The sequence below is a fragment of the Dicentrarchus labrax genome, unplaced genomic scaffold (genome assembly GCF_905237075.1).
Source record: "Dicentrarchus labrax unplaced genomic scaffold, dlabrax2021, whole genome shotgun sequence".
NCBI classification, from domain to species: Eukaryota; Metazoa; Chordata; class Actinopteri; family Moronidae; genus Dicentrarchus; species Dicentrarchus labrax.
The window spans coordinates 10,275,141-10,288,842 of NW_026136720.1; the positions used below are offsets into that span (position 1 = coordinate 10,275,141).

The window sequence follows — 13,702 nt, forward strand, 5'->3', positions numbered from 1 at the left end:
ATTGTTCTGTGGATGCAAATTTAAATCCCTCCTATTATTTTAATAATCTGCCTTTTACTGCTTGTGCTCGGATCATTTGTTTGCAAACCAGGTTATTTGGAGAGGGAGGCTCGGGGGTAATTTCATGCTTTGGAGCATTTATATCTATAACTTAATGAGGAGAGGGCCTGTTGTTTCCTGGTAATACACTGCTAGAGGGGAGCAAACTTTTTATTCTCCGTTTAGGGTACTGTTAGAGGGCAATAATGTGGGATTACTCGGATGGAATTAAGAAGCAAACTGAGGAGAGACCTAATGCAGCTTTGGGTGATAGACCCAACTTAATACTGATGTTTCATTCAGGGTTTTTTTTTTTTTGGTTCATGGGATGTACCATAGGAGATGGGCTTTCCCTTTTGCCCATTACAATAAGCTTACACAAATTTCTTTAAAGATTTCCTCAGATTTAAGCATCCTCAATCCCCAGCTACAGCCTAATTGGGCTCAGTCAGTCTTTACCCCTATGCACATTTTCTTTACTTTCTCAATTATCCAAACTTCTTAAAATGTTTATTCAACAGACAAACCGTAGTCTGTGTATCAGTTTATGAAATTCAGACCTGTCTCCTGCTTATTGTCACTCAGTTCGTGCCAGGGCAGGGAGTCAGCCTACTGGCCCGGCCCAACTCAATTTAACACAACCTTATTACATTTAGCTGAGAGACAAAAGGAAGACTCGCTGTCTACAGAAAGCACAGTCTTGTGAGATGATCGGGATTGTTAATATAGTTACTCTCCTCCAGTGGAGCCAAAGATGTCGCGGGATGGAGGGATGGAGGGATGGAGGGAGAAGGTGCATGTCCATGTCCCGTCGTCCACCTCTTCTCCTCCTTTGTCCATGTCCCGTCGTCCACCTCTTCTCCTCCTTTTCTTCTTTCCTTCCTCCACGCTGTCATTCCTTCGCTCCTCTGTTCCCTTGTGAAGGACTCTTCTCTCTGTAAATTTAATCAGACTGCATGAATTAAAGCAATAATTCAATTTGTTTACGAGGCATCATTTATTCTCTGTCAGGCCGGCACTCCGCTGGCAATCGGTGGCTCGCTGACCCCCGACCTTTGCTGAGGTCACATGATGCATTTATTACATTGTTCAACGAGCGTCTTTCAGGCTATTATCAGGCGACAAGGGGCTAAAGATGCATGATGAGAATCCTATTATTCAAATCTGTTTAACACTGTAACAGAATGCAAAACCACATGACCTTATCAACAGACAGGGTAGATCATGTAAATGGTGCTTTAACAACTACAGTGTGTTGGTAATGAAGGTGTTTATGAATATGAAAATTACCATTATATCTAATAATAATAATAATTATTGTTTCATATCTGATAGTGCCACTGTTTTTCCCTTTATTTCCCCTTCTAAAACATTTTATACCAGGTCGCTCTTTTATTCATTCATTTGTTCCCTTCAACTCAGTATCACTACTGTGGGATTTCATACCAGAGAAAACAAGAGACTTTATCCTGAGAGGAGGAAAAAAAAGGCACAATCTTTTGTATTTCCAGGACAAACTATTGTGACAGTGGAAAATGGTAAGCAGTTACAATATTGCCAAACAAAAGAGCTTTTAATCAAAGTGCATACCAGACCCTGCGGAGTGTAAAACACTCCTTCATCAAAAGGCCTATTATACACTTACTCACATCAAAGGCCTCCGTGTTTCTTAATTGCCAGATTCCTTTCTTATTCAATTATGTTATGCTTATGTTTTTTTATAAAGCTGATACAAAAAGAGCTCGGGTAACCAAATCAAATGGGCTTAATTTATCATCTCTGTACAGCGATGTGTGTTCACTACAACAGTATACACATGTGTAAATGTGCGCATTTCTGCGAGTGTGTTTGGTACCTTACCAGCCCTCCGGATACCGAGATGATACAAGGCACGTGTGTTTGAGGAGAAATTAAACAGTGTAAAACTAGCAGGTTTAGATAAAACAATCACATTACTGCCACACTTGAAAAGAACACATTATTTTGTACTTGTGAGTGTTGAGCTTTATTGCTGACACCCCCAAATAGAAAGTTGTGTATAGAGTATAAGTGCACAGGGTCTAGGAGTTTTTCTCTGACTTTATTGTCATCTTACCACAACATAATCAGCATCTAAGTCTGCGTGTGCCGTTCAGCCATACACTAAAGTCCCTGTGCAGAATTGCAAAATAAGCTGGGTGTAAATATGTAATTGCCAGTGCTTATTCTGAGATCTGAAATATTAGGGAGCAATATGGATCGCATTAAAATCCTGGTTGTTAGGGGTATCGGTTACACTGAAGACATGCAGGAAAATGTGCACTGTCTGCGAATCTGGCGGAGATGGAGTGGGTGAGATGAGGGGGGAGATAGGAGCAGGAGAGGGTGAGGAAATGGAGAGGAAGAGACAGAGAGGAAGAGGAGAGTAAGATGAAAATCTCTTAATGTCTTTCTGAGAACATAGACACATTATTTAAATCTCCATCACTTTTTAATGTAAATCTGAGCAGGCTCTGTGCTGGACGAAAGGAGCGGAGAAGTGGAGTAGAGGCAGAAACTGAGACACACACACGCACGCACACACACACACACACACACTCACACACACTTATAGACACAGAAAGACTTGTTAGGATTGAAAGCTGGATATTACCGTCTCAATTCACACTTTATTCGTTATATAACACAAATGCACACATAACACTTCTGAAATGATATCAGTTGTCCTTTGCCTTAATGAAAACACACTTACATGTTCTGACCGTGGAATCTCTCTCTTGTGTGTGTGTGTGTGTGTGTGTGTGTGTGTGTTGTATATATGGATGCACATGGATGCACGTGTAAGTTTGTATGTGCGTGTGTATGTGTGTGTTTGTGTGGAATCTGATATCTGCCTCAGGCCCCATGGCCCTGGTCTGTCTGCATCCGAAAAGCAAACTCTGCAATTATGATGACCGCCCTGTCCTTTTCATTTCCCATCTCTGTCTCTCTCTCTGTCTCTGTGTCTCGGGCTCTCACACTCTCTCTCCTGCTCTTTCCACCTCTCTGTCTTTATTTTTCTCTCTCTCTCTGACCTGTCTGTCTCTCTCCTATGGAAGGTAAAGAAATTCTCAATATCAGGACAGTAACAGGCTTGATTACGTCTTCTTGCACTTTCTGTGTAATCCATCGAACGGACTCACGTATCACCTATCCCTGAAACAGTCTGCTTTAGAAAAATTATTTTTATAAATTTATTCACACATAGAGTATTGTGTATTTGTGATGATTTAAGTTGAAATGTAACAACAAGAATTGATATTATAATGCAAAAATATTTCTGTTTTTATTTCATATAGATTTTATATTTCTTATGTGATTTTTCCAATTTACACTGATCTAAAATATATATGTTATGTAGTGGTGGAAATTGCTTGATTGTTGTACTCATTTTAAGTATTTCCATTTGTTGCTGTTGTATGCTACTCCACTACATTACAGGGTAATAGTTTTTATTTTACTAAATCTATTTGACAGGTAAAGTTAATAGTTACATTGCAGATTAAGAAATCCTATGATGAACATGTAAAATATAATACGTCACTATAAAGTAAATTAAATTACACAGCAGTATAGGAAGTACTTAAAATCACCTCGTCTCAGTATATTAATAATTCTATAATATAAAATGTAATTATCTCACACTGCCGTTGTGTATGCATGAGTACTTTTAGTTTATATTGCTCTTAATACTTACTAATACATTTGCTTGTCCATTTTTTAATAGAAGGAGGATTATAGCTACTTTTACTCAATTAAAAGAAATGAATACTTCTTCTACTGCAGGTTATCTGTAGTTATTTCCCCTTTTTCTCTCCTTTGTGTTTTTCTCAGCATGCTCAGTATTTCTCTGCAGCCTCTACAGGATTCCTCGTCAGGTTTGACTGAGTGATTAACCGATTGAAGTGCTTACTAATTCATGTGTTTCATTAATTACTGTCATTAATGCTGCATTTACTAACACGGCCTGCAGTAGCCTTGGTAGGTCACTGAACACAAATGCCAGAAAGTGCTTAACCGAGGCCTGGCCTTTACTCCGTGTGTGTGCGAGTGTGTGTGTGCGAGGTGCCCCTGATGTCCGTGTTAAGAGTATCAGCACGTATGTGCCTCATTCTCCATGTTTCTCATCTGGAAAATCATCCCATGTCCTTCCTTCACCTTTCCCATATCTGCCCCTGCAATTGCTTGATTTGTAACTTGATTTCAGGAAAGGGAAAACCTGTAGATTATCCCGCTTTCATTAGGGGGGAAAAACCCAGTCCGTGTCAGAGAAAGAAGAAATCAATTTAATACAGACTTAACTGGAGGAAATTGCATATTCTGCCTGTATGTGCTGAACAGGCACTTTCTCTTCCTCACCAGAGACCTGCCTCCCTATTAATTGCAGTGTGTGTGCATGTCAGTGAGTGAGTGGATGTGTATGTGCGCGTGCATTTGTTTGTTTGTGTGTGTGTTTGTGTTTGTAATGTGTAGAGTGTGTGCATTAATTTGTGTGTTAGGTGCTCGAATGCATGTTTGAGTGTGTATTTCGTCTCTTTGTCTGTGTGTGGAGGTCAGTTCTCAGACCTGTGGTAGGGCGCCCAGCCAGATGTGTCTGTTTCTTTATTTGTGGTGTGCATGTGCGTTCACCGCACGTGGTGTGTGTCCATATTTCTTTGTTGGTGTATGGCGCGTGCATAAGCACAAGCACAAGCACATGTGACTTAGCCAGGTGGAGAGGAAATTGGTTGGTATTTATGAACAAACGTCATAATTGTGACAGGATGATATACGACCAGCACATTCCACAACCCCCCCCCGTTCTTTTTCTCTTTTTCTTTTTGCTAAAAATATATATCTATGATAAAATACAGTCTTAAAAGCTGATGACCAATTTAGTGTGGCGTGTTGCGGACAAGGTCATAGAGATCTGGGTTCCTCTGTTCCTCCCTCCGAGGCCTGTTCTAATCTACAGAGCAAGAAGAGGGGCTCAAAGTCATTTCTCTAATTGCTTTTATAAGGTGCCCTTTTCACATGGTGTCTTCCCTGCTCATTCACTTTCACCGCCATTACAACACCTTACCTCCGCACCTGCTGGTTAAAATACGCTCGTGTAATATTGCTGCTGCTTTATATTGATAGCCGGTAGGGAGCAATGGAAACCACAACAAACTACAGAAATAGTACACTTTTTGTCTTCCCCTACTCCGGCTTTTACCATCCTTCTCCACCGCCTGGGATGTTAACCGGGGTCTGCAGGCTAAGTGTTTTGTATATATGGGGGTACTTTTGATTTCTTAAGTGTTGTCCCTGCATTGGTGATCTATAAGGGGAGCTGAGGTGGTGAGGGGGCAGCACGAGGTGAGGGAAGATGGAAACAGGGGTTAAAGTGTGAGAGGGAAGGCTGAGAAGGATAAGGGGAGAGGGGATGAGATTGAGCCTAGTGCATTAAGACAGTGTATTATTTGGCGGTTCCACTTGCTTGCCTCCATTAAGGGTGGCTGCTATGCTATTAAAGGGGTCAGCGAAGTGTGTGTACCTGTGTGTGCGTGTGTGAGTATGCCTACATGTGTGTGTTTTAAGAGTTAGGAGAGTGGTCCAGTGTCTTATTGAACAGGATGGGGCTCCCCTGCCCTAATACCTCTTCATTTTATTGGATTGGATTGCCCCAGTTATAATTGTATTAGAACTCTTCCCCCTCCATCCCCCATCCTGTCTTCATCTTTCCCCACAGCAGTGACCACATGTCACTCCCCAGCACACGTGGAAAACACCAGGAGAGACGAGGAGAACCTCTGCAGAGGCCAACTTCCTTCTCTCCCCACGTTTTCTCTCCATCCTTGCTCTCGGTTCCCTCCTTCCCTGTTCTCCTTCCTCCTGGTGAAAGGTTGTTCTTGGAGGTGTGGGCAAAAGGTTAGACATGGTGGCAGGAGTTAGAGGGCTGAGAGATCTGACGCCCATGTTATCATAATGGTGACCTTGCTGCTTTCTGCCCCAATCGTGGCTTTCTCTGGCTCCTTTGCAGATGCACATAATGTCTTGAAGATGGACATTTGCCACAGTTTTCTAGTTTTCAAGTCGTAAGAAACTTATTTACACGTGTGTTTCATTCATAATTTGCCTTTTGCATTTAGATGGAGCGGTAGGTTGTGTGTAGCTGGGGGCGGTAAGCTCTGTCACCCCGAGCCGAGCTCTGTGGTGTTGCACACTCAGCGATTACTCCAGAGTTAACCAGAGAGGCTTCGCTGCCTCTCACTTTTCCTTTGCCCTTGAAGAGACCAGGAGTTGTCAGGGTCCTCATAAAAACCCTGAACGATTGCGTCTGTGCGTTCTTCCTCTCTTTTTCTACCCTTTTTTTCCCCTCTTCTCCTTCCAAAACCTGGCCATCTGTCTAATTGTTCACCTCCATCGCTTTAATGCTTTTTACATGCTTTTTCCCCCCTCTTTCCAGGCAATAAACTTTATTTTCTTCGCAAGACTTCAATCTGCAGGGGGAGGGTAGGCGGGCAGGCTGCTCACCTTCTCCCTGCTGGATTTGCTCCAGTGGCCCCCCTTCAGCCCCCCTCTATCCTCCCTTTGGTCTCCCATTACTCCAGCTCTCCTTCCCTTTCCCCCCCTGTCTCTAGAGAAGGGGATATGTGTTCGTCAAGCTGACACCTGCTCTCATCTTCTCTGCTGGTCATACACACATGGAGGGGCTACCCTGTTGAGGAGGCCTTATACTGACCCGTTAATTATCACACTGCTGCCTTCTCTGACCTTGTTTCCAAGTAATGTCTCATTTTTCTCAGTGTAAAATTAAGTTCTCCTTTTCATAAGAACAACTGAAGGCTTGCCGTGAAGTTTTCTCACATCACTCATCTTCGTCTTACACTTGTATGAATACCTGGTGACCTGTAGTATTTCTTTTACAGCTATCCCCTTTTTGCTTTACCTGCATTTCTGTGTATGTACACCGTGTAAAAGTGGCCAAGAGTGTGAATCCTGCACATACAAGTCATTAAATTAGACAGTTGTCTCCTCTCACCTGTGATTACTGCTGTGTGCAGATCATATAAGCAGGTACCCTATAATCATATCTATAATAGCCATAATCAGCCCTTTAATGCTTTGTAATAGCATCCATATAATGTATAGAGTAGCATCAAGAGAATAATTCAGGCATAGATAATGGTGTGATAGCGTGATTTTACCCTTGAGTCACAACATTGAATTTGTTGTGTGCTTGTGTGTGTGGGGGTGTGCGTGTGCCCGTGTATGCATGTATAAATATGCAGTTAAGGTGTCTGTAAAATGCCTGAAGAATCACATTTCCATCAGAAGGCGCTCTTAACCCTTTCTTGTTTTCTTTGTGCTCACTGCTCCATGGAGCGTCCTTGCTGTGGGTGTCATATACACTTGGCTCTGCAGAGACAGACACGCAGAGGGAAAGACATTCCCATATGACGTCCACAGACCGGAGATCAGATCAGTGGAAAAAGGCTGACAGGGGAGCGGTAGTAGTGGTGGTGGCGGCAGACGGGGAGCGGAATGCTGAACGCTCTTCCGGGGTGTAATGTGAGCTGACAGCGTTCCTCAGGGATAGCGGGCAGGACGAAGGGGAACGGTAGCATCAAGAATACCTGGTGCCACTGAACCCAGAGCCCAGCTGGGAGTCCTGGGAGCAATATCTCACTCCTTTTCTCTCTACAGCATGAGGGATGAGTCTAATGGGCCGTTAGTCTGAACGGAACACGCTGCACCTCGGTTCACGCTGCACGCACTCGTACACCGAGGTCCCACGTGAGCTCATATGTTGTAGGGAGATTGAACCCGGGTTGTCTGTTGAGAGGGCCTCTACTGATGAAGATGCAGAGAAAGGATTGGTGGGGGGTGGGGGGTGGGGGGGGCACAGACAGGAAGGCTAAGTTGACACGCTTTATCACAGACAAAAAAAAAAACATGGTTGTACGCTGTTATTAAAGAGATATGCTCCTTTAGGCCTGTCTGCGTCTCTGCTGAGGCCTTTGCCCTGCAGCAGAATGCTACAGTGGGATGGAGAGGATGATGAATATTTAGCCTGTCCTCCTCAGTGTGTAAATGCAGCTATGCATTCACTTCTTTAGTCATTTATCTTTCTCTTCTCCTCTCCTATCCTCACCCTGTCTCCCAACATATGGTGTAAGATGAGCCACACATACACACGCGCGATGAGAACATGCAGTCAAAAGCTTTGGAGTTCTTCAGACAGGACTGTGACCACATATCAGCTCTCTTTTCACATATTTTCTACCAGCCTGAATGAAAATAATAGTTAATTTTTATGTTTATATCCTCAAAATCAAAAATGAGAAACTTAAATGGTCCATCTATACAGTATACAACATCCTTCATCCTCCACAAAAAAACCTTTAACTATAAATAAAAACTCAAGAAGAGCAATAGAGAAGCAATCCTTGACCATTCAATCTTATTTTTATTGGGGAGACCTGTTTAATTGCATTTTGAAATATGGAAATAGCACAGCTTTTTGGTAATTTGAACCTGGACATTTTATTTTATTTATTTTTTGCTGAAGGTGACCATCAAACATTACTAATGGTGGTGACCCTGTTGCTTTACTGTTGCTGCTGGTTATTACAATCGTACTTTTGTGTTTCTTGTCTCTACAGCACAAAGCAAGAGTAGAAGCCATGATGTGCGACCTCGCCTCTCTCCGCAGTGTCAGAGAGTTTGCAGAGTCTTTCAAGGCCAGGAAACTGTGAGTATAAACAAAAATATTCATTTTTCTACGCAGGATTTCCTAATGTCTCTGATATTATCTGCCATTCTTTAGATCATTTACCAAAAGGTTTGTAATTAGTAAGAGTAGACTTAAAACATTGAGAAATGTACGTTTTCTACATTCTCTACTGGCAGCCACTAACAAATATTGAAGCTCACAGGTTTAAAAAATAACCTTTTTGGATCAATTTGAATCTAAAAGACAATCAAAAGACAAGGGAGTTGTGAAAAAATGGGCACGGAGCTGGTCCTAAAAATGATTTGTGAATTCAATGTGCATCAGCACGCCCAACTAACAAATCATACCACAGTCTCTCAGTTGGTAGCCCTCAGTCCCATTTCAACTGTAAAGATTTTTTCTTTCCACTTACTCAGAAAGAGAGAAAGAAAAGGAAACATGGGAATTAAGAAACAGGTTAGAGGACTAAACAGTGTCTTTCATTTAGGCCCATCACTGTATTCATCACTGTTACTTCCAGCATACACCATACTGACTGAAGGACATTAAACCATTACTGATGGACGCCATATGGACAAGGCCCCAGGAATAAGTGTGTGTATTTGTGTCGATTTGCTTGACATTGGTCGAACAGAGTACCAGACTTTATGGCACTTATTTTGTGGTGGTCAGCGTTTACAGCATGTGTTTTGCGTCCCCTGGTCGGTCGCGCAGTTGCTATTTTGGGGTCATGTATTCTGTCATCCATATTGCTCATCCAACAGCAGGCCTCTAGGCAGAGGAGTGTGTGAGTGTGTGTGTGTGTTTGCCTGTGTGGGGGTGTCAGGGGAGCCCCTTGGGGAGAGGCAGGGCAGTCATTGCCCGTAGCAGCCCTGGGGCAGGGTATGGCCATCCAGGACACGTGTCTTGGGTCACAGCCAAAACCTTACGGTGGCTTCCCTCACTCTGTGTCCTATAGTTCCCACCCATCTCTTACATGCACCTTCCTATCTGCACACTGAAGTACACTGACCTCCCTTTAACCCTACTGTCCCCAGAATTCCTCTCCTGGTTTTGTTTTTTGCATATCCCTTTTTTGCAATTTGTTCATCTCTCTCTCTCTCTCTCTCTCTCTCTCTCTCATGTTGTCTCTCAGTCTTTCTCTGTCTGTGTCGCTCTCTCTCTACCTCAGTATTTTGGCAAGGTTGTATTTCTTCATTAGCTGTGCTGTTGGGGGGGAGTGGGGGAGTCCCAGGGGACGTCAGAGTACATTAATTCTCATCAGAAGGCGAACAGAGCAGAGTGGAGGCTGGGAGCTCTGAGCTGTGAATGGCACTGGGCAGCTGTCTGAGTCTACCACCACTCTATTACTGCACGTATGTCTTCAGGCATAACACACACAGGAGCGCGCACACACACAACGCGCACGCATATGTGCATACATGCACCAACTGCACACAGACGATTCTGTGTGCAGTCGCGTACACACGCAGTTTTGTAAACACATGGAGACAAACAGACACACACACACACACACACACACACACACACACACACACACACACACACACACACACACACAATAATGCTCCTGCAGCGTGTCATTGACAGGTGAAATGTAATCAGAGTCTTTTTCTTTTCCTTCTCTCGTTTCTCACTCCCTTGCTTTTAAGTGCTTTAGTCAGTGGCTTTCACGCTGCTTTGTGTTCCATTGACCCCGATTCTGCTTTAATTGCCTGTCCTTTGAAATGAAATTACCTGGATATTGATATTGTTGAATGCAGTGCAATTTCATCGGGATGTAATTGATGGAGGACAGCGCTGACAGAATGCCCCTAATACAATTTCTACTGAACGGTCCGTAATTAACACATGCAATTTGTTTTCACCTGTGATTTTTTTCCCTGCATTTATCCTGTTGTAATTTGAAACATATTATGTGTAATAGGTGGTCTGTGTAGATAAATGCAAGGCAGATTACATTAGTTTTCCATTCTTCCATTCCTTTGCATTATGGTGACCATAACACTGTCATATTGTGGGGTCTTTGCACCCTTAAAGGTATGCAGTTCAGGTGTGTGAGTTTGGATATGGATTAGGATAAGTGGTGCACACATATCTATATGTGTGTTGCCAGTGCCAGTTGCCAATAAAATGCAGTGTTAATGACCAGTAGTCTGAGTCCAGTTCACACAGGCAATCTCTTCCTGCTGGCCCCCATTATCATAGAGGTCAGGGGTCATACCCAAGGGGGTTATTTAAAGTAAATATATAAACTGATGTCTCCCTGTTTGGTACTTAACACCCTCGTTTGACCAGCGCTGAGATTGCACAGTGCACACAGTGTTGTGTGAGGTCTTAATGTGGAAAGAGGGACTGTGGTATGCGGCAATAGGCCTATTAAAGACATTCATTAGACCTGCGCTTATGAGAGAGGGACTAACTGGTGGGCAGTTGAATTAACAGGCCTTTTACATTACAAGCAGACTCACCAGAGGCACATCTGAGCTGCGTGGGGGAAATCGCTCTACTGGCCAAAAGTTGCTTATTGCAGTTTTTGATCACAAATTTGTGATATACTTTGAGTGACATAATGAGGTTTGTCTTTATAGTAAAGTCAGAAAATAGGACACAAACTAAATTTAGATTTTAGGAGGTGTAACTGATAAAAGGATTAGTTTAAAACAACAGCTTACAGTGAAAAGTTTAAAAGTTAGGTCGAGAGTTCATGCCTGTGGTGTTATTGTGCAGCCCCTAGTCAGTACATTGATGACAGACCCAAGAGTTTTGTGTTGTATAACACAATGTTACTGTACTTCACACTCTATTAGACAGGGGAACACTGGGCCAAAAACAACAAAACGTGTTTTGTCTGCTTTTAAGGTGAGAGCAATTTCAGAGCAGAACTTGACATCACAGCGACTGCAGTGTTTTACCACTCTATCTTGTTTTATCAGGTTTAAGTGAAGGTCCAGAAGGTCATTTATTTACAGATGGGTGTTTTTTTCTACCAAGCCATTAAATCAGGCTTTCGTAACTTTTTTGTGTCTTGGGTGAAAATTTGAATATCTCGCTGCTAGTGTGTGCTCTGTTTATAATGTGCTGAGGTCTGCATTCTTTAAGTTGACTTGTGACTAGGTTTGTGCTCTTTAATGAACCTTGTGTGTTCGTAGGCCTGAAGGTGATCGTACAGTACACTCCTATGTAATAGCATGGGATGGCTCATTATAGAAAGGCATAACAATTCACACATTAATTTTCCAGCATCCAGTTTTTAATTAATCCAGTAGGCAGTCTTAAACACAGGGTACACAAATTGCCTTCGGCCTCATAATTAATTCTAATGGAAGAAATTAAAAATTGGTGGGGTGTGTTTGGATTGTTCGGCTGTGTTACTGTGGTTTCGAGCTCGCTGGAGCGACGCTGTCACCGACAAGGATCTCTCGCTGCTCTGACCAATCCAGCAATCTCCATTCACTGGCACGCGAGCAGGGATTGTTAAACACTCACCCGCACAAAGTCTACAAGCTTTATTTCTTACTGGCCCCCTGAATAAAGTCATTGTTGTTTATATCGTGACTTGTGTATGTATTTTCTTTTGATCTGCACTCTTCTGCTCAGCCTTTCTGAGTCGATGTGTTGGTGGGTTTGGTTACTCAGAGTAGTTACACAGTATCAACACCCATTACTTCCACCACCCTTGTGTGTTGAAACGGTTTGAGATTGCTTTTCAATGTGTTGTTGCTCCTGGATTCCCGCCAGCTGTATTCGGTATCTACAGTACCTGTCGAGCCATGGGGAGTTGCACTGGAAACCTCTGTATCATATCAGCATTACTGATGCTCTGTCTCTGTAGACCTCTAAAGTCTTCCACTCACTGGAATAAGACACCCTGTTTCCTTTCTCTGCCTTCGCTTCTCACTATTCCCTCATCTTTTTTTTATTCCTGCTCCCTGTCTCTCCTTACCTCTTCTTCAGCCTAATATGGTATGAAAATCCAGTTTTTATGCAGCTGTGTCTTCTTTGTTTTCACTTGTAATCAATAACCAATCAAACATGTTTTATTTTCTGCCTTCCTCTCCCCCCATAGGCCCTTGCACGTTCTGGTATGCAATGCAGCAGTGTGCACTCAGCCCTGGAGCTTTACGGAGGATGGCCTGGAGTCCACCTTCCAGATCTGCCATCTAGGTCACTTCCTGCTTGTCCAGTGCCTACAGGACGTGCTGCGTTGCTCAGCCCCCGCCCGTGTTGTGGTGGTATCCTCTGAGTCCCACAGGTAAAATATAAGCTAGGCATGTAAAAACAGTTTTTTCCCCTAGTTGTCTAGTCTGTTATTACATGGTCTCAAGAGAAGGCTATTAAAATGAAGCATATACGGTAAGATTTAATGTTTTTTTTGTCTGTTTCCATAAATAATAACCACGACCTGTGCGTTCTTGGAGACAGAATGCATATTGTCATAATTAATTCTTAATAATGTTGAATGTGCAAAAAAAAAAATTGGGGCCAATTTTGTACATTAATACATTTTAGTAAATGTAAAGGTACCCTGTGGACTCACTGTCTGTATCCTTGAGGTCTAACAAACATGTTGAATGCATTTCCTTCCTCAAAAAATATTAGCAAAGTGGTGAAAATAAACAGCTTATAGCGCTACTAGAGGTAAAAAAAAACAACAACCAAAAACTTCTCAGGGTACCTTTAACTCACGCAGAACTAGTTTTATGCAACATGTATAAAAAACATGCCTGATACTTGTGCCACATTGCCTGTGGTTACCTTAAATTACCTTTTATTTTCAGTTTTGAGTTAATCTTCCTTTACCTTGTCAGAGCAGATCATGTTGTATGCCTTTCTTATGTCTCTGGGTTTGGAGGGATTAGGATAAGGATGTTTTACTGATAATGATTTATGGTTGACAAAACACATGTTCAAAAAATTGTCAAATTAGTTCCCTATATTTGA

The 13,702-nt window shown here is 42.6% G+C and overlaps 1 protein-coding gene across 1 annotated transcript in view; it reads left to right on the forward strand.

The window, feature by feature from the left end:
* wwox (WW domain containing oxidoreductase) overlaps positions 1 to 13,702 on the forward strand; it is a 125,308-nt gene that overhangs the window by 25,303 nt on the left and 86,303 nt on the right. Inside the window, exons 6-7 of the mRNA XM_051382061.1 lie at positions 8,688 to 8,776; positions 12,828 to 13,013. Of these exons, the coding sequence (XP_051238021.1) occupies positions 8,688 to 8,776; positions 12,828 to 13,013 (275 nt within the window). The remainder of the gene's footprint in view (positions 1 to 8,687; positions 8,777 to 12,827; positions 13,014 to 13,702) is intronic.